Raw genomic sequence first — 22,409 nt, 5'->3', positions numbered from 1 at the left:
GGGGGACTGGGCACGGGGATAACGAGGTGGACAAAGGCGTCGGCTTCACGGCTCTTTGACGCTAACGAGGAGATTCAACGTGTGATTGTTGACTCGTTTGCCACCAAAACCAGAACCTCGCCCCGGCGCTGCTTTGATAACCAGGGATCACCGGGCTGTGGATCAAACCCCACGGAGATCTGTGCTTCAGCTCCGTACCAGAAATAATCTCCATCTGGAAAAACACACACATCACATGACCATTAACATATCACAAGACCAGAGGAGGTTTAAACGACGGAGGATTTGGTGTCAAAGCCAGAAGCTAATATTTCAGATTCCAGCTGCCAAAAGGAAAAACCTGGAAACCTTAACGAGCTGTGTGTGTGAGGAAGGTGGAGGAAGGTGGAGGAAGGTGGAGGAAGGTGGAGGAAGGAGGAGGAAGGAGGAGGAAGGAGGAGGAAGGAGGAGGAAGGTGGAGGTAACACTTCTGATCCACACACTCTGAAGCCGTCTGAATCCACAGAGATTAAATTCCTCTGAAGAGACAGTTGACGTCTCGTTGTCTTTCTGACTTGAGATGTTTCTGCTCTTTCTGTTTTGTCCCTTCGAGTTTCTCTCTTTCGGAGAATCTCCTGCTGTCGGACATTATCAGGCATTACCCCCCCCCCCCCCCTGCGGAGAGTGTCAGGAGATTATCTGGAGTTCAGTGCACGTCTGAAAGCAGCTTAAGTCAAAAATCTAAGTGAGAGCTCTGCAGATGATGAGCTGACACGTCTTTTCTTGTCCAACGTCCCCTGTCACACGGCTGTTTGTGACCGGGTGGGACAGTGTCCCTCACCCTGCACGTCTTTGTCTTTCCATCTCCACCCGGCAGCTGAGCCCAAAACCTTGTATGTGTGTTTCATCGGCATCCCTGGGGGGGGGGGGGGGGGATATACGACCAAAAAGAGATATAAAGAGAGAGAGAACTTCAAGGTCAGAGAGATTTCCTTGTGTCCTCCTCTTCAATTTGAAAGGCTTCAGTTTCCCGTGAATTAGAATTTTCTCCCCTTTACAAATGGAGGTCTTGAATGCTGTGTCTCTAAAAGACAAGGTCTCCATCTCAGTGACAGTTTAAAAACCCTTTTCTCTTTCTCCGGCGTCCCCCCCCCCCCCCCCCCCACGAATATTTTAGACGCGTTTTTCTTTTCAAGTATGAATAATTTGTTCTATTCTGCCCTGAAAAGAATTTAAAGGTCGCGAAGGTCGACGAGCACGAGGAACTGTTCCCCATCTCTCCGGGCGTCAGGGAACCGACTTCACTTCATATCTCATATAGATTATTGTTGACTCTCTCCCTCACAGCCATTTCCTGTGTTCTGCCTCTTTTCTTTACTTTCACTCTCTTTCTCTCTCTAACCTTGTGGTAATGAAAGACCTTTAGAATTACGTGGAGAGCAACATGTATCGAACCTTAGAAACCAGAGAGTCTTTCTCATGGGTGACGGGGGGGGGGGAGGACAACATGTTTTAAATGTTGGTGACGTGGGGGTCAGAGGTCACACGGCACTTCAAACACAAATACAACTTAAATAACTTTACATACAGAGAGCAGAGCGGAGAGTCAAGCAGCTTTTCACTGTGATTTAATGTTCTGATGGTTCCTAACCCGGCGTTCAGACATGTTTTTCATTCAAGTCTGTGGCAGTTGATCATTTAAGCGATTTGAATATTTAAAAAAAAGTCGTAAAGTGCTCGACTCAGCGAAGGACTTGAAAACCTCGAGCTGCTGCAGAGCGACAGAGCGTTAGAATCAGAGACGCTCTGGTTTCCTGAGGTTCCAACAAACGCCACCGAGTGAGACACCCCGGTGGTTTTTTGCTTTGTGCGACTGTCGGAGATTGAATTCCTCAAACTTTTCATCAATAAACTGAATATTATTGAACCAAGAAGACGTCTATAACTTTGATTTGTTTCCACCTCAGTGAAAAACAAAGCCCCAGGTGAAGGAACAAGGAGCGTCTGGTTTTCAAACTGGTTTATCACCTTTTTCTGATTTATTAAAAAAGTTAAACTGAACAATAACTGAAGCCTGAACTGCAGCTTTATGATTTTATGCGCCACAGCAGTCACACGCATCTCAAATATAGAACTTGTGTGAAGCTTCTCTTACTTTAGGATCTTACCTTAAACAGTGGCATCAGTGAACTGTTGTGACTCACTGCAGGTGTGTGTGTGTGTGTAAAAATAGAGGAGAATGGATTTCGACTGTCTGACTGTGTGAGCAGCTGAGATCTGATCCAGGAGCAGGTTCTCTGTCTGCAGGTGAAGCAGGAAGTTGAACTGCAGTCAGAGGCAGATGGTTCAGAGCTGCCGGTCCAGATGCAGCCGGTAAACCTCGACTGACTCCAGATCTGCGGTCGAGGCGTCCGTGTCCCCTCGGCGTCTTTGTTTTCAGATTTCATTTCCACGTCTTCCATCGATTCTCACATCATCTCTGAAGATCTCCCCAGTCGCACCTGAACCCTTCCCAGTGTTTGTATCTCTAAAAAGGCAAATTGATCTTATAAATAATTCAAATTGTATAGATTATGATCAGAATTTGTTTTTCTCTCAGTTTTTCTCTCAGTTTTTCTTCCTGTTGTTTATGCCTCAGTGCCAGTGAGCGGTGGGGGCGTGTCCTAATGCACGTCCGGCCCCATTAACGTGAACACGATATCTCAGGAACGCCTCGAGTGAAAACATCCACTGGGACTCAAAGATGAACTGATTCGATTTTGGTGGTCGAGGGTCAAAGGGTCGTGGTCACGTGACCTCGTGTTGTTGTGAAAACCATATATAAGGAACGCCCGGGGGGGGGGGGGGGTTGTTTGCTTCTCTCCATCACACCCCCGTCATTTGCCACTCTAACTGGAAAGTAACTGGCAGGAAATAATAGAATCCACCAGTTACCACTCCCATTCTCTAAAACCCTCCCCCCCCCTCCCCCCTTCCAACACACTCCCCCATTTGCACAAACTCCCCCATCTCTGCTTTAATTGTTTTTAATTTGTTTCTCGTTAGCGCTTTTATATTTCTGCTCCGCCTTCCCTCCTCGCTTTCTTCTCCTTCTGAGACAGAACATGAAACGGGGAGGATGGGAGCTGGAGGATGGGGGGGGGGGGGGGGGGATAAATAAATATATAAATAAATTGCGATCTGCACAGGGCCCTGAGCAGAAAGGTAATACTTTGAAAGATGTCCAGGTGTCGTCGGCAGCAGCGGAGATCAGAGGGGGAAGGAAACGGCTTCATCGTCCTCCTTCCTGCTCTCCAGCTCATAATGAAATAATTAGATAATTAGTTTAGTAATTGGGACGATTCTTCCTCTTCTTCTTCTTCTCTTCTCTCCTCCTCTTCTCTCTTCTTCTTCTCTCCTCCTGCTGTGACGTCTCTGCTGCAGGAGGAGGAAGCAGCTCCACACCCTCGCCTGTCCCGGCTGACCCTGACCCTAACCCGGCATAGAGCGCTTTGCATTATGGGAAACCAAAATTTGCCTTCACCATCGGTTTGCATTTTTAAAGATAAGCCTGGCACGTATAGAGATATATATATATATATATATATATATATAGATATATGCATTGGCTGCATGTACAGTAGCAACAGAGACTCTTTGCACACACGCACTCATCCGTTGAGCCATTGCTCGATGTTCGGGGTTGATGACTCAACCAATCAGAAGGCCCGACCTAGTTTCTCCTCCATCTCCTTCTCCCCCCCCCCCCCCCCCGAGCCATGACCACGTTCAAATGTTTAAAGTGTGACCGGCTCCGTCCAGGCACAAAATATAAAACCTCCCAACTCCATGGTTTGAAACTTAATGCTGTTTGCTCATGGGTTGAGTCACCCTCCTATGAGACGACACCCAATTTTGCTTTTACAGTGTTTCTGCTGCTTTAACAAGCGTTGTGTGTGTCTGTGTGTGTGTGTGTGTGAGTGTGCGATGGTAGTGTGTTAGTCACAGAAATAGCTGCCAGCGCACATCAGCCTCCTTTGAGCTCATCACCGGATACTTCAGAGAGAGAGAGAGATGAGATGAGATTAGGGATTTGGTTTGCCGAGAAGCCGTCAGATTGAATCCACACACCATGTTTAGGTTGTGTGTTCTCATGGGTGTGTGTTCTCGTGTGTGTGTGTTTTCCCCCTGTGTGTGTGTGTGTGTGTGTTTCTCGCAGTGTGTTTGACTCTGTGTCTCACACGCCTTTGGCCAAACATGCAAATATTTGCTTTATTCATTTCCCTCCTCATTCCCCAGGACACACACACACACACACACACACAAACGCACGCACATGCACAACACACGCACGCACACACTACACACATGATACCAGAGGTGGTTGTGAGTCTTAGTAAACAAGCTTTTATATTTGTATTTGTTCTCTCGCACACAAAACAAGGCTCAACACTTCCACTGAAGTTTGTTTTTCCTGCGGAGTAGAAAGAGGATTTAGTTGATGTTTCCTGGGCTGTGATGTTTGTGATCGTCTCTGCATATTAAACACGTTCATAAACTTCTTTGCTCATAATAAAAACGTCCTTATGGCTCCATCACCTGTCGTAAATACCAAAATATATATCCACCTGTATTCTACCATATCAAAAAAAACCTGGAAAACATCAACCTAGAGATCTTCATCTGTAATAAACTATATTTAAAGTTTCTTGTGTTAGCTGCTTGAATTTGTGAAATAATAAATGTCTAAATCTTTGTATCGTGTTTTTAAAGATGAAGCATCAGAAAGGACAAAACTCGGATTGAATATACATTAGGTATTCTCTTTACTATATACTCTCTACTTATATATAGATATATTTATATACTCTCTACTTTCAACACCCTGTCCCTGTGACTCGAATCCTAAATCACATTTGGAGCATGAGTGGAATAAATAGATTCGTCTTCCAGTGAGTTTCAGTCGGAGTGTCTCTGCTGACTTGTCATGTGTCGTCCCCGTGTCTCTCCCAACCTGAGCGTCCCCCCCCCCCACCCCCCCACACGCCCCTCGCCGTCTCCAGAGCGAGGCCTCGTCTCATTGGCTGCAGCTAATCGGGGTGAAATTTGAGTCCAAATATCATAAAGATAAGAGACATCGGCCGCGGCTTCGATTCAAATGAAGTTCAGGATAACACAACAAGTTAATCAACGACACAGAGTGATATCTGCAATCACTACTCGGGGGCATTAATGGAAGAAGCTCTAGTCTTCAGTTTCTCTCCTGTGATTCTGGTCAGATTGTGTGTGTTTGTGTGTCTGTGTGTGTTTGTGTGTGTAAGAAGTGCTGCCTGGAGCTCTCTTATGAGTGTGATTATTGAACAAGACGTACACACGTCTCCGAGCCGCTGGCGAGCTTCACCTCCGCTCACATGTTTATTAACCATAGAGAATCAACACCTCGTTTATAGTGAGAATGTTGACTGCAGGGAACAGGTCAAAGGTCAGAGGTCAGAGGGAACAGCCTCTAGAACCTGCATGTTCATCTAGAACCTGCATGTTCTCTAGAACCTGCATGTTCATCTATAACATGCAGGTTAATCTAGAACCTGCATGTTCTCTAGAACCTGCATGTTCATCTATAACCTGCATGTTCATCTAGAACCTGCATGTTCATCTAGAACCTGCATGTTCTCTAGAACCTGCAGGTTCATCTAGAACCTGCAGGTTCTCTAGAACCTGCATGTTCTCAAGTGTTTACAGTTTACTCGTATAGTCATAATCATAACGTACATTATCTCAAGGCACTTCACATATTACGGTGGAACCATCACACGTGTGATTAGCGTGTCAGGATGATTACATGGACAAATATTAGTTTTGATAAGGAGCTAAAGCTCGTATGGACAAAGATCTCTATAATTTTAAAAACATAATCTGAAAGTCAACATGGACCCGTCCTGGTGTCAGTAACTGAGTTCTTCATGTAATGACCAGAACCTGTGTCGGGTCGGGAGGTGTGAAGTGAACGAGCTCGTTGATCCTCGTCACCTCTCTCCTACCTCCTTGTCTCACTTCCTCTCTCCTATAAGCCCAGGCCCCTGTTCAGGTTAATGAGGTATTGATTGGATAAGGGCCGGGCGAGGGGCCCCTCCTCTCAGGGCTTCGGTTCTGCTGAATTATGAATGCTCATGCACGGCTATATATAGCTGTGGTCCACCGGTCACAAGAAAGCCAAAAGCCATGTTCCTCTTCGTCTCCTCGTCTTCCTCCCCTCTCCGTCCTCTCTCTGATGGATCGCTCCGCTTCCTTCAGTGTCGAGTTCCTCTGTGTCCATGGTGGAGGCTGTGTGTGTGTGTGTGTGTGTGTGTGTGTGTGTGTGTGTGTCTGTGTGTGTCTGTGTGTGTGCTCTGGTTTGAGCTTGAATGAATCTTTGAGCAGCTCAGTTGCTCTCGACAGGAAGCGGAGCTGCAGCACTGGGAGAGTTTTTATTTCCTTCCCATGTTCTCCTGTGTTCACGCTGAAGCAGAAACGTCTTCTTGTCGTTTCTGAGAAGTTCATCTAAACATCTAATGACTCATCTTCTCCCCGAGCACCATCGACACCGACCCCCCCGGCCTCTGGCCCCACCAGGCCGAATCATGACATGTGTCATATTGATGGTATCCAATGAGAAGTGTCAGTCACCCCCCCCCCCCCCACCCCCCTGCCACAGTCAGAGCTCTGCCTCCGAGTGTTTCCTCCTCTGATGTTTTTAATGCCCAGATTAATGTTCTGCATGTTTTAAGAATCCACATCTGAAGATATATGAATAATATTTCAGCTTTAAAAGAGATTAATCAGTTTGGAGAGAAGTCAGGTGCTTAAATACTTTGTCAGGTGTGTGTCTGTGTGTGTGTGTGTGTGTGTGTGTGTGTGTGTGTGTGTTTACATAATCTACCTCTGCTTTATTATTTAAATCATATTCTAAATCGGCAGCACTTCCTCGGCCTCATTCATATCTTCACCACATGTTTTAAGGCTGTGTTACAGTTTGTTGTTCGTCCTTCGTGGTGCAGATGTGGATTAGCTCGATGTCTTGTGATTCCTGTCATGCATGTAATAGTGTGTGTTTGTGTGTGTGTGTGTGTGTGTGTGTGAGTCTCTTAAGTTTGTGTCACGCTGCTCTCGGCTGTGCTGCTGGACTCTGTGAAGTGAAACGAAGTGACACAATGGAGGTTTCAGAGATTGGGGACAGCTCTGTGTGTGTGTGTGTGTGTGTGTGTGCGCTGTATAGTCATGTGCATTTTTTGCATAACACACTGAGAGAATCCCAGATGCCATAATGTATGTGTGTGTGTGTGTGTTAGTGGGTCTCTCTCTCCCTCTCTCTCTCGACCATGTCATGTGTGAACCCTTTTGGGCCCAGAGTTGCGTTCACTAACTGACCTACATTTGATTTTTTTTTTTTTTGCCCCATGGCTCGACTGAGACTTTTTGTCGTCGTCGTTATCTCATCCAGCCAATCACGTCGCCTCATGTCATGTGTCCGGTCACATCCCTCTGACCTCAGCCGTCCAATCACAGCTTCAGCCCCTCGCGGGACAGACCGCCTCCGTCCACCGGAGCTGACGGACTGACCCTTTAAAATATGAAAACATTCCATCATGTGGTCCTGGGGGGGGGTGGTCCGGGGGGGGGGGGGGGGGGGGGGGTAACTTTGACTTGCAGTGCTGATTTCTCACGCTGCAACCCTAATTATTTCCCCCCCGACTTGAAAGCCCGGCTCTGTTTCCCTGCACGTCGGCAGCTGGATGGAGGAAGAGATTGAAGCTTTTGAAAATTCTTTGAAGCTTCGGGTTTTTTTTTGTTATCAAAGCCGCCTTTGTAGGCCGCATGAATTTTGCATGTGCAGGTTTAAGGGAACTTTGTGATGTGTGTGTGTGTGTGTGTGTAAGTAAGTGCGTTTTCAACGTACACAATGCTGCACTAATTTGAGAAGCGAGGACAACTGAAGAAGAAGGGAGATTATCAGCTGCCTGTCAGAATCCATGATGGATTTAATCTAAACTGAATGAAATCTCCAAATATGAAAAAATGAACCTTTAAAAAAGCTCGTTGTGGGTTTATCTGAAGAGTTTGTAGTCCACTGTGGGTTTGTACCATCGGGCATGGAACCCAAAATAAACACAGGAGGATGATGTGTGTGTGTTTGTGTGTGTATGTGTGTGTGATACCATCGCACAATGATCTAGGTCGGATGACACAACTTCATTTGTTTCTGGCATCCGGCCAAAACAAGACTGAAGGGTTGATAATGAGGGATTACACAAACACAAATACAAACACACACGCACACGCTCACAAACATGCTCACATAGCAACACACACACACGCACACTTTGACAGCTTTAACAACTCTTTCACTCAAACCTTCACACTGAGCTGATGTGATTTTTTAAACTTGTTCGCTTTTCGTTGTGTTTTCTCTTCTGAGTCTTAGTCCAGAAACTCACTGAGGTCAGAGGTCAAATCCTTCTCCTGCAGATGAAACCCTCAAATCAAAACCATCAGCATGTGAACCTCAGTGGTTTTAAACGTGCTGATGGTGTCTGGTGTCAGGAGGTCACATGTAACGACTCTTTAACAGGAACACGTTTCCACACAGACTCGGTTTATTAGTCCGGTTTATTCCTGCGATGGAAAGTATTTGACACGAGACATTGACCCTCTGATGAGACAAGTGGCTCCACCTGAAGTGTGTGTGTGTGTGTGTGTGAATGAAATGTGAGTGTGTGTGCGTGCGTTGCAGACTTAACCTTTCTATTCCTGCTAAAAACACACACACACACACACACACACACACACACACACACACACACACTCATTCATACTCGCACATTTTGTCTTTGTCTCTGTCTGCCTCCATTTCCATTTAATGGAGGGTGAGGTGGGGGGTGTAGCTGCTGCAGTGAGCGGCAGCGGGGGGGGGCGGGTGGGGGGGGGCATCTGGTTGAAAATTGCGATATGTATTTATGTTTCTCTGTATATGGTTGCCAAGCAACAGCAGGACGAGGTTATTTACAGTTAATAAAAACTGAGTGACATTAGCCGGTGTATCAGAGGTAAAGTGTTCAGTGCTTTAAGATCCGGGAGGAAAGACAAGGCCGTGTGTGTCTGTGTGTGTGTGTGTGTGTGTGTGTGTGTGTGTGTGTGTGTGTGTGTGTGTGTGTGTGTGTGTGTGTGTGTGTGTGTGTGTGTGTGTGTGTGTGTGTGTGTGTGTGTGTGTGTGTGTGTGTGTGTGTGTGTGTGTTTGTGTCTGTGTGTGTGTGTGTGTGTGTGTAAGAGAGAAAGAGAGTGTCCTTTGTGAATAGTGACTAATAAATGCTTCCACACACTGTATGTATAGATGTGTGTGTGTGTGTGTGTGTGTGTGTGTGTGTGTGTGTTTGTGTGCATTATAATTGCTCACTCAGCCTTGTCTTTGTAGATTTTTCTGTGTGTTTCTGTTTGTTTGTTCTGAGCCCAAAAAGCCTTTTGCATTAGCTCCGGCCTCGTCTATTATCTGTGTGTTTGTGTGTGTGTTTGTGTGTGTGTGTGTGTGATTGTTGTGCTCACACATCATTGTCTGTGTGTGTTTGGAAACGAGCTTCCAGGCCATTGTCTGAAGCAAAGTTTATTTTCCTTATCGTCGGCTTCCATGAGATATTAAAACGTGTTTATTTGCGTGCTGAATCCACTGGTGTGATTTGCGGTGACAAACTGCTTTGTGCGGCGATCTTTGTTGTGTGTTGCCGCTGGGTGAAAACAGTGGAGGCTGTGCATCAGCAAAATATGTCCTACGGGGGGGGGAGGGGAACAATCACTGTCATTTATGTTCCTTACCCTTCAAAAGATGAAACAATGGTTCAAACAACCTTTAAAATTATGTCTAAATATTGTATTGTGACGGTTCTCTTTTTTTTGTGGTATTTTCCTTGTTGTCACGTGTGTTGTTGTGATATTAAACACGTCACTTTGTGTTAATATCACGTCTCTTCTCTGTTTCTCAGGCTTTGAAAGCATCTTGGAAGGCTTGTTTGGGCCGGGACTAGTCAAAGATATCACCCTGTTCCAAGGTAAACACACGCACACACACACACACACACACACACACACGCACACACACACACACACACACACACACACACACACACACACACACACACACACACACAGGGGCCAAGGTTTATTAAGAAGGGACAATAATGTGTGAAGTAGTTCCTTGTTTACTGATCTGCAGCTCTTAGATTCAAGCAAAGGCACCATTACTGAATATATTTTGATAACACACTTATATTTATTATTTGTATTGTTATGACTTTTTATTTGTATTTTATTTATATATGGTTCCATTTGTTATTTTTAAGACCACTGATAGGATATGCCCCTGGTGGTTATAACTGGTCTCTGTGAAGATTAACTAAATGACATAAAATCAGGGAAATCCGAAATGATAAACATAATATATTAATAATTATAATTAATATAAATGTCTTTACGTGTCCTCCCCTGACTTTGTTAGTGCTCGTGTCAGACTGACCGCTCAACGTGTTTTCAAAATCGTCCAGATCACCAGGCGACTTAACATCCACAAAAAAAACATAATAACACAATAATGGAAAGAAACTCTGATAAAACAAAACCTCAGCTCTAAATCTAGATTATGATCTGTTAACTGTATTTCATGGCCCTGCCCACAGAATGAACTCATCTGAACAGATTATATTATATATACTTCATTCAGGACAAACTCTTTAGTCACTAAATGAGAAAGAACAGAAAGCTCCGGAACCAGCTGAAGTAGATGTGAAGAATGAAAAGGTCAGACCGCGACCCACTGAAACCAGTCAGACCATGACCCACAGAAACCAGTCTGTCCGGTCTCGTATTGTCTTTATCAACAAAGGTGGCGGCCAACATCCGCTGATGCAACAGAACCACAACATACCAGAGATGCTTCTTAAAACTCACTTCCCACCTCGAGTTGATCCTGTCGAGTCAATTTACAATATGTGCGTTTTATTTACCTCCAGAGTGAAGGTAACACAATCTGCACTGAAGAACCACACAACGCTGTGGGATTCCACGAGGCTGGTCATGTGACCCGTGTCTCAGAGAGGGTTTCCCAGCTCAGAGTGACACACATCAAATATAGATACCATGAGCGCAAAGCCAGTGACGACCAGTATCACCTAAACACCCACAACTCTCTCTCTCTCTCTCTCTCTCTCTCTCTCTCTCTCTCTCTCTCTCTCTCTCTTGCCTCCATCTCAGGGAAAGGAGGTCAACATGGCGTCCAGGAGTCATGTGACCCCCTCCCCCACCAACTTAAGGCATTTTTAGAATATTTCCAATATTTCCACTCATGCATCACACTTCCACGCCGTCTCAGAGTGGCTGTACATGCTATGTGCACACAGTGAAACACACACAGACACACAGACACACACACACACACACACACACACACACACACACCAGAGCTCATATACGTGCAGCAGCATTAAGGTTGAAAGATTTTGTGGCGTTGACATGTTCACACATTTAAATTGAAAAGAAAAAGAACGTGGAACATGCTCCATACATGTTCCCCCTCCAATGGCGCCGATCCCTCTCCACATCAGGCAGTAATGATTTCCAATATTTCCCAGAATTCCAGAGGCGCACCACTCGAGAGAATTGGGCTCGTTTCCGCTGCTGCAGAAAAGTGTGAATATATAATATATATTGTTGTGTGTTTGTAGATATCAGGCCACTGCATTTAAACACCAGTCAGGCCTGAGTCACAAGACTGGGATGTACATTAGAAAAACAAAACCAGTCAGAACCACTCAACTACACACACTCTCCTCCTTGTCTGACTGTGTTCTCGAGTCCGGCTCGGTGAGAGAGAACCAGAATCCCTCTCAGGTTGTGTTTGGTTTGGTTCCTGTAAAGCACTTTGTGTGTTGTTCTATATAAATACAGTTTATTATTATTCACAAACCCAAACCTGCCACCTGAACCCACAAGCAGCCATTTCAACATGAGGTGTCGGACCCTACACATCCAGTAAACCACAAACACACACACACACACACATGAATCAGAGCAGCAGGAAAACAAACCAGTGTGTGCGTTGAACTGGTTTCTGTCAATATTAAATAGAGAAAATGCTTCTCATTAACGTGATGCTTTTGAAAACCAGGATGCAGCCGGAACACGGAGCTGGTTAATTAAGAGACTGTGGACGCACCGGCTGAGCACAAACACACAGAGTTAAAGATTCATGTCAACACACACACACACTACACACACACACACACACACCTGAGTACTGGGAGGGGTGGGGGGTCACGTTAGCAGTGGGACTGGAGCTAATTGGCGCCTTCCCCGGGAAACTGTATGTGGCGCAACCACAGGGTTCAAGCACAGTTCACCTTTGACCTTTTCATTACAGCGAGAGAAAGACTCTCCACACACACACACACACACACACACACACACACAGACACACACACACACACACACACAAGCGATGTGATTTGTGATCATGGCAGAAGACGTCATTGTTCTTAAAGTCTCAAACGTGTGTTTCTTACAAGTCTTCGCCTCTCGTGGTTAAAATGTTTAACTTGTTTCAAACAAAAAAATTAATAAATTCTGATTTATAAAAAATGCTAAAATAGGTGGATAGGTACTTTGAATAAGAGCCAGATGTATTTTTCTGGATAGATAATAAGACACAACAGACCCCAACCCTGTGTCTGCTGACTTACACCTGTATTACTGTGGGATAAATATATGTCTATATAATTTCTCCATATTGTGACACTATAAAAAAACAACTTTAAATGTTTGAAATCCAGTAAAAAGGGTTTTGCATGCTGGAAAGGTCTTGAAGGCTTGAATCATGTTTTGATTTCCTAGAGAAAAATACTCAAATCTCTTCATTTTGTGAGTTTTCCTTCTTCAAACTTCTCCTCTGCTGCACTTTGTTGTTTCAGGTGAATTAACTGGAGATTAGGTTTTTATCTCTAGAGACGAACTTTGTGCAGTTTGGATTTTTAAGACGTTTGCTGATAAGACAAAGTGAAAAGTCCACAATCTGCTGCAAAGTGGTTTGTGTTGGGAGACACTGAGCATCATGGGAGCTGGAGTTTGTGTGGATTCCTTTAACCCTCTGCTTCCTGTCCCCCTCTCGCTGCAGACTGCGAGCCGGAGGAAGTGTCTGACTGGTCCTTCGACGAGAACTGTCTCTTCTGCTGCTTGAGACGTGAGAAGATCAAGGTGACAGACAGAAACTGAAGGATTCATGAGGAGGACGGGGACAAATACACACGTGTCCCAAAATGTCCAACGACTCCTTCGAACAAAACTTACAAACCAACGAATGGTTTTAGCTTTAAACAAGTTAATTAATCATTTAGTTTTAACTGTGCATCATTTTATATCCAAGGCTGATAATGAATTAATTATCAATATCTATAATAGACGTGTTTTATATTTTCAAAGCTTTCGATACCATCGTATACGTGATGGTTAAAAAACATTGTATCATAATGTTGAATATTTAATAAGAGCAAAAAATTATCAAATATAAACACCACACATTTTGTGTTATATATCTGCCGCCATTTTGAGCTACGTATTTAAAAACTCCTCATCTTTGTCTTTGCCTCCTCTTCCTCCCTCACACTTGTTATTTGTGTTTTCCAACCATCACGGTCTTGACCCCAATTTAGCTTCAGAAAGGAATACTACATAACTGTGTGTGCGTGTGGGTGTGTGTCTCTGTGTCTGTGTGTGTGTCTCTGTGTGTTAGTGTGTCTCTCTGTGTGTGTGTCTGTGTGTGAGTGTGGGTGGACGGAGACAGGGGTGTAAATTAGTGCGACTCCCACCGCAGCAGAGAGGCCGGCGACGCCTCCTCTCCGTGTTTCTCAGATAAAAAAAGTGATCAGAGCAGAATAATAACCAGTTCCTTCTTAACGTGCACACACACACACACACACACACACATACACACACACACACACACATTCGTGGTGGTTACCTGTGTCTCTGCTGCAGACTCGAAACATTCACGTGAGGCAGCCACTTGCCGTTACATCCCCCCCCCCCCTACACACACACACACACACACAGACACGCACACACTCTCTGCTTAAAAAGAACAAAAGGCAATGGCCCGTGTTTGATTCCTTGTGGGGGGGGGGGGGGGGGGGGGGGGGCGGCTGCTGCACGTCACCACACTGGCTGTTTCTAAAACCCCAGAGACAGATTCATTCATTCAAACCCACACATGTCCTGATCGGTGGAGGCCGGGACGTCTCTCTATTAATTAACATATGGATCTTATCAGAGGCTCCGTGATGGAAACGTGCATATTTTTATTTTGCAGGAATTTTCTTCAAAACTTTATTTAATTGAAAGAAACTTGAAGCTTTTGACGACGTCAGCAGAATGAGCCCCCCCCCCCCCCCCCCTTCTGGTTCTTCTGGTTTTGGGGGATGTTTTCTATTTTCATTTTATTGTTCTTTATTTTTGGAGAGTGAAGGAACAAGGGATTGAGGAGGCGAAACGAAGAAGGGAAGGAAGTAGGAGGGGCGGGGCGGGGGGGGGGGGGGGGGGGGGGGGGGGGTGTCCTTCCCTCTACCGTCGAGGGTCGCTTGTTTTTCAACTTGACCCCGGTTTGACCTCCAGGGTCGGCCATCTGTCTCCTAAAAAACATCCCGGCTCTGCCACCACCGCCACCACCACCACCACCACACTCCATCAACCCCATCTGTCGCTCTGTCGTTCCTCCTCACTCTCTCTCTCTCTCTCTCTCTCTCTCTCTCTCTCTCTCTCTCTCTCTCTCTCTCCGTGCGGGGGTTAGCAAAATCCTGAAGATCCACACGACATCACACAAGATCCTTTGTGAAATACAGTTATTACAAAAAAAAAAAAACACATCTAAATAAACCAGAGAAGAATCAATTAAACTAAGTCTATCAGGGATTAAAGGAGATCGTCTGATTGGTCAATAATGGCGTTGGCCTCATAGTGTGCAAATCATGACACCAACAAGACGAACGATTTGCAGCCGGCTTCATTAGATTCCTCTTCTCACTCAATACAATTTTTCATCTTTTATTAATCTGTCGGGCTCCGAGGCTTTCGGCCGCTCGCCTGCTTGTGAAATGCCAGCGGAGCTTCAGGGGGCGGGGCCTATCGATCCATTGATCTGAGGCCCAAAGCAGAACGAGAGAGAAAGTGATGAGGGGGTTAAAACACAGAGAGGGAGGAACGGCCTTAAACACACACACTCCAACGTCCGCTTGTTCCTTTGTCTCTGACACACACACACACACACACACACACACACACACACACACACACACACACACACACACACTCCCTGGTTAGTGTTGTAGAGACAATAACAACACACTCATTTTAGCCACAATACGAGCAGTGGGTGTTAATCCAACAAGACGCTGGATCCACATTCCGACTGAGCTCTGGGCCCTTTCAGAATAATCCCTCGTTGGCAGACCTGAGTCTCGCCCTGGGTGAAGCCATCTGATTGGCTGTGAGCTGGCCAAAGGCCCGCCTCCAACCAGTGAGCTGTCCCAACGCCACGTCTCCCTGTCGTGGCTTTTCATTGGTCGACACATGTTCTGGGAGAGTTGAAGCCTTTTGCTAAACTCACAAGAGAACCAGTAAGATGTGAGACGTGGGACATAAAGGACGTGAGGACGTCGTCCTCTGACTCCGCTCGGGGACATGGAGACAGGAATGTGAAATATTCTATTAACAACTCATGCAAACAATAGTAAAAGTCAACAGTCAGATTAGTGGTGACTGGAGGAGGCAGAGGCTCAACTGAGCACTTTATTAGGAACACCACACTAACACTACTCATTGTATATGATTTATAATGAGTAAAATATATTTATGAGTTGGACAAAACGCGACATAAACAGAGTAAACAATTAATTATAATTGAAAAATATGTAATTAGCAGAGTTAATGATAAAAAGTAGGAGGACACGGACACGTCACAATGTTAAAGAAAATGAAATTCCTGGACCCGCCCCCTTAATCGATTTCCCCATCCCCCCCCCCCCCCCCCTCACCAAGTTCAGTAAAATTAGGTCGGCAGGTTTTTGCGTAATCCAGCATTGAAAACATAACCTCCTGGTAAGATTATGAGTTTCCGCCTCACGGTGATGAGTTATCGTTTTAAATATCTATATTTTGATGTTGTGCCTTTTTTAGATGGTAGAGAGTGAAAGTGAAGCATTAGGAGAGAGAGAGAGAGAGAGAGAGAAGGGGAATGTCTTTTAAATAATGGTTTAACCGGCTGCAATAGGAACCGGGGACCTGCTGCTGGGGACATATGTGGTTGACACCTTAACCCTTCGGGTACCAGCCACTATGGAAGATCCACCGTGTGCATCCATAGACTCCATCATAATCAGCCCTTTTCTCTCTAAAGAACATGAGAAGTCTGCTCGTACCTTCAGATATCTACAGTCGGACGAGGTGCAGCGAACCCGTAATGTGATTGTGTGACAGGGTATTTATTGTTTGACGGAACCGACTCACTAATTGTCTCCTGTGTGCGTCTGTCTGTGTAGGACCACGCTGCAGAGGACGGGGGAGGCAGCCAGTCGCTGTCCGAGTGTGAAGACTTCAAGCGGGAGCTGTCTCGGATCAGCCGGCTGGAGAGACAGGCCCAAGACTTCCTCAATGCTGTGTTCCACCGAAAAGGTACCACACACACACACACACACACACACACACACACACACACACACACACACACACACATGCACACACACTCTCATCAGTAATTTCTTTACTCATTATCACATTCCCTCTGGTCATGAATAACTAGAATATCTCAGTATTTCCAGAGGTGTATTTCAAACAGGTTAAGTCAGAAAATTTGGTTAATCCTCATGAGAAATCAGAAAAACCTATAAGGAAATATAATACCAGCGTATAATATATATTTTATATTTCAGACATTACCTGCATTTAATTATTTTCTGGACCAACTGTTGAAACGAGATCTTTTACGACCTGGAGGAGTCATCATGTATTTTAGAATCGGCGGCAGCAGAAATCAGTTTTATTGCTTTCAGATACAGAACTCGATATAAAAACATTATAATATCAATAAAAGCAAACAGGGCTGATGTCAAAGGTTCTCGTCGCTTTGCTTCACAAAATCTAAATATGTTCTCGTCTGCGAATTATCTTTTCTTTGTGTCAGTGTTCGTTCACATCGAGGGGTTAACTTGTTGTTAAGTGCTTTGGAATAATCAGATGAGTGTCTCCTGCAGAAGACTCAGCTGTTCTCTGGAATATCTGCTGTAGCTCATTAGTTTTCTCTTTGGCTGCAGAGAAGAAAGAAATTGCATCAGTTTAACGATCACAAAAACATGAGCTATAAACTTCTTCAGGTAGTTAAACATCTGGACTTTGGGAGTGTTTAAGTTTTATACTCGTTAGGGTTTTGAAAACTATGTATAAAACAGACTGAGGATATCTGTACCCTGAATTAGGAAGGACACACGTCTCTGATGTGTAGAGTCGAGTATCGTCTGCATAATATGAGAATTTGTACAGTTTGTAAATGGATAAGAAAAGGGGACCGTGTATCGATCCCTGAGGGACGCCACATGGAACTTCACCAAAGTTTTACATTTGGAACAAAGGCGTTTCTGCCCTGTAGTCAGACCTTAAACTGGTTAAAATCTGGGCCAAAGAGGCCGACCCACTTTTCAAACTGCACTAGCAGTGGCGTGATTGATGCGAGAGGCCGTGTGGGGAAACCCTGTAGAAGGTTATTTTACAGACACGAGATGCCAGGGGTGAATTTCAGAAGCTGGAAACTTTAAAAATAGGATGAAAATTATCATCTGGTCGTTTCGTCACATTTCTCAACAACTCACACAAACTCCCCGTGAAAAAAATGAAAAATACAAGAATACAGTTAATACTTGGAAAAGTTTGGTCACAAAAGTGCAAATCCGAACTGCTCAGAGTATTTTCAGGGATTAATCAGAATCTGATGAGGTGTTTGGGTCCATGCAGGCGGACGAAGGTCTAAATACCAAACCAGCGGATGTGCCCGGGTCACTGTAGGACTTTTATATAATTAGTCACAGGAGGATTGCTGCCTAAATGTTGAGAGACAAATATAAAGCTGCAGCACGTTGATGCACAGGTTGTGTAACCCTGAGCAGTGTGGGGGCTGGTTCCCCTTCAGGCCATCGAGGAGACATCTCCATAAACCATGACATTGTTTTGTTTAAGAGTGGAAGAGGTTTGCATTTGCGTTTCAGTACATATAATAAAAAACAACTCAAGATCTTTTCATTGGTATTTTTCAATCCTTGATGGATTTTTTTGTGCTCCAGCTCGAGCTGTGCGAACCGAAGGTGCTTGCACTCATGCCTCAGTAAATTATTTCCGTGGCTCTTTGAAGATTCAGTTTAATAACCTTGAGCCCGAGGGCAGAGGCAGTGAAAGGGGAATGAAATCTGTCCAAAATGTGTAGGCGCAGAGCTGAAGAGAGAAATGCACAATGGAGTTTAAGAGTTTCACTTCTCCTCTGAAAAACTTCTTATGGAATGAGTCACAGCACAAAGGTTTAAGTACAGTTGAGTATTAATCATGAGTTTCTGAACCTACAGGAAATATTTAAATCTTTCTTCTCACTAAAGCAGAATATATGTGAACATGAACTTAGAAGTTTAATAACTCAAACTATTATCAAAGCTCACAAATCAGAACTATGCACATTACAAAACATGCTCAGGTTGCTTCAGGATCCGTTTTTTTTTTATTTAGAAAATGTGAGTTTGATGCCAAATCTAGGTCAATGTCACAATATAGAAAATATTATTTCATAACAGAGATGTATCCTGTTTTTAATCATTTAAAAAATACTAGACTGCAGTCGACAGATGAATTCTCCTGTGAGGAGCTCTCGCTTTCCTGCGTCCACACTAGTAATGTTTCATCTTGTCAGAAATAATTTCTCAATCTTTTTAATACACAATCTGCCTCCTGTGTTTCTTTATGTTTGAAATGTACACATGAGAATATCCAGACTCAAACCTGCCTGTGGACTGATGTGAAAACACGATATTGCCGATGGCGTATCTGCATCTGAAGAAAGCGTCTCGAGTCTCAAACGGCAAAATATCCTTCAGTCTGTTTTTGTAACTTTTGATTTATGAACATTTGAAATAGAAACAGAAAGAAAGAGGTCATGGTATAATTAATACGTGATGCAGTAATTATGAAAGATCTGTTTTGGTTCCCGTTCTTTATGGAGACGTGAGGATTAGTTGTTCTAGAGCTTTGATCAAGAGACCGGCAGCAGGTCGTTGTTTTCTGGAATCAGTGTTTTGTCACTAATCATTTTGAGGAGTTGGTGTCTGTGGTCAGTTCATCAGGGATGGGACAGCTGCTCAGTTTTTTACTGTTTGTTAAACTGGAAATATGGACATGGTCATTTTTACACAACTCGTAACTGAGTTTGTTTCAACTTGTGTTTGGGATGACAGAAGTTTCTCTGCAGGTCCAGGAGTCTCTGGTTTGCTGCTCTTATCATACTTGTTCAGAAATGCTCTAGTGCATCGGATTCGGTTGTTTTTGGAGCAGAGAGAATATAGAAATATAAATACTTCACTTTAGATGTGTTAATGTTGATTCTGTATATTCTTGTATTTACAATCCCGCCCAGCTTTGTTGCAGGACTCAAACAAATTCAAAGTCCCTGAATATTTGCTGATTTAACATTTTCCTTTCTGGTTGTACCGTGTTCTGTGTGGTGGTGGTTAGTTAGCGGCAGAGCAGAGGCCGAGCACCGGTGGTGTGAGTCGTGTTGTTCCAGGAGAGAGGGAGGAAACAGATGTCTGTCCAATCAATGCCCAGTCCTAATCAATGTGGCTGTACTCACACAGGCAGAGCTGCCCGAGGAGCTGCTATATATAGACTCAAACAGTCACACAGGCCTCGCCATGATGGGACGCACACACACACACACACACACACACACACACACACACACACACACACACACACACACACACACACACACACTGATAGAGGCACTCAGGAATGTGTTGTCATGCGACGTCACTGCTCTGAGACAATGTTCTGCCCTCGTGGTCATTTTTTAATTGTTATACAGAAGGTATAATGATATATATTTATATATTTATATAACTGGTTAAAATGAGAGATTGTGAACCTCCGGCTTCAGGTCATTTTAGAATAAGTCTTATTATGTCTTTATGTTTTCATCTGTTAGTTTGTTAGAGAGTTTGCAGGATTACACGGAAACTACCGGACTGATTTCCTGACTTGTTGACAGGATGTGATTTGGGTCAGGAAGGAAATCATCAGGGATCAGGGGGCGGAGCCAGCATATTTTCTTTGTTGATTTCTCAGATAATTATTAATGGAACTTTATGCGATTTTGTGCAAAAATCGGCATTAGTGAATTTACATGGGGTTTTTTGTGAAGAGATTGTGGAGCCTTGATGGAGGAAGTAATAAGTAATCAATATAGTAATTGTGCAGCTTTCTAACAATCAAATAATAATGTATAAAATAAATGAGGCTGTGTCATCAGCTGTTAGCCAATTAAAAGTCAAAATAAGGAATCATGGATACCTGTTAGAAGCTGAAATGTTTAAGTAAATTATCCAGAAATGTTGCTTGTTTCATTTTTTCAATTTCAAACACTTGTTTTGTTTTAATCTTTTCTTCTATTTAGCAACTTGATTATTTAAAATTTCTAAATTGTATCTGAGGGAAAAGAAGCTAAGTTAAATAGTTTAGTAGCAAGTTCACATTTTTTAACTCCAGATTTATTGATATTAAGGATAATTGTTACATCCCTATAATATAAAGTTTTGCAATTCCAGGTACAGTCATAAATCTCATAACCTTTTTCATCACACTGACAGAGATACTGTATAATTTTGCCTGGAAATTTAAAACATTTAAAACACAATTTACATCACATTCCTAATTGTTGTCTTCATTTAAATTCATTATTTCATAGTTTAATTCTCTCCATTTGAAGCTTTGTCATTAACTGGAGTTTCTCCTCTATTTAAATCTGATCATTTCTCAGTCAGAAAAACACATTTATTACTGTGTCGTCTTTATCCCTCGGCTACGGTGGAGTGGCAGCTAAAAATACCCAGGATGCAATGTGACCTGATGTTATGTCCCCGTCCGTTGGACACAGCGTAGTGAGGTATGCAGCCAGACTCACGATGTTATCTGCGTTCTAACACCAACACGTTGTTCCTGTCGACTCTCTGCTGCTGGAAGCTTCCTCTCTCAGGCCGGGCGCTAGAATTCCTGAACGACTCAAGGAAATGTTTTTACACAAAGCGCCGCTGCCCGACCTCTGGTGTACGTTTGCTTGAGTCGCGTTGCACAATGGACGTTTCCTCACAAACAGCAGCGACTGGTACGTTCCCAGGAGAGAAGCTGCAGCTCGCACCTGTAGAAACCAACTCACACACATTTAAAGCACATTTATGCATTTTCTGGGTTTTTTCAAAAGGCCACACACGTTATTTACATGACTGAAAAAACCTGAGAAATCTATTTATTGGTTGAACTTGATCCAGATGCTTCAGTTCTCAGTTCAGGGTTTGTTATGTCCATGTTAACCAGATCATGTCAGGAGCCGGGATTACAGGCTCGGGTCAGGAGGACCAGCGGGCACAGAAATCAAACGGCATTAACCGAGGATTCATTCGTACAAACACAAACATGCAGGTGAAATCAGAACCTTCAGGGTGGAAGATTTAAAAGGACGACAAGTACAGGAAGAATAAAACTGCTTTGGTAGCTTGTCTGTTTTTAAAAATAGATTTTGTTCTTCAGAAGACTCGAGATGAACTCTTTAATCACAACATCACCGTCGCTGACTTCTCCTCCAAAATCTACAGACGCTTGTTATTCTGTGGAGATGTGACACGAGCCCAAACACTCTTAAAACAAGTGTCATGTTGTTATTGAATATTGATTAAAGCAGCTCATGGTTTAATTATTCTTTCTCTCCGCCCGTTCAGACGAGTTAATCGCTGTTTTCTTTAAAACGCCTCACACACAAAGAGGCTTTGTTGTTTATTCTGCTGTGCTTGACTCCAGGTTGTTATTCCTACCTGTCGACTCCAGTGTTCATGGTTACACGAGACAATAATATGTGAAACAGTTGGTAATTTTTCTGTGATATTAATTATTATTATATTATATATAAATCACAGCACTAAGTAGAGAACTTGTTTCCTCCGAGACCCGACAGTCCAATCAGTCCTCTAAACATTTCAGATGTTTTTTTTTCATCCAAAATCCAAAATTATTCTCCGGAAAATTACTGAAAATGTTGAAAACGTTCCAACTGGGGATGTAAACGAAAGTGATGTTTGATCCGAGTT

General features: G+C 43.8%; 1 protein-coding gene across 1 annotated transcript in view; it reads left to right on the top strand.

Annotated features, from left to right (window-relative positions):
• The window catches only part of lcor (ligand dependent nuclear receptor corepressor), a 49,876-nt gene that overhangs the window by 15,555 nt on the left and 11,912 nt on the right, over positions 1-22,409 (top strand). Inside the window, exons 2-4 of the mRNA XM_053418892.1 lie at positions 9,969-10,034; positions 13,148-13,227; positions 16,563-16,695. Coding sequence (XP_053274867.1) covers positions 9,969-10,034; positions 13,148-13,227; positions 16,563-16,695 — 279 coding nt within the window. The remainder of the gene's footprint in view (positions 1-9,968; positions 10,035-13,147; positions 13,228-16,562; positions 16,696-22,409) is intronic.

The sequence above is a fragment of the Pleuronectes platessa genome, chromosome 3 (assembly GCF_947347685.1).
Source record: "Pleuronectes platessa chromosome 3, fPlePla1.1, whole genome shotgun sequence".
In the NCBI taxonomy this organism is placed as follows: domain Eukaryota; kingdom Metazoa; phylum Chordata; class Actinopteri; order Pleuronectiformes; family Pleuronectidae; genus Pleuronectes; species Pleuronectes platessa.
Note: the sequence above shows the minus strand (reverse complement) of the source record. Positions and strands in the feature narration are given on the sequence as shown.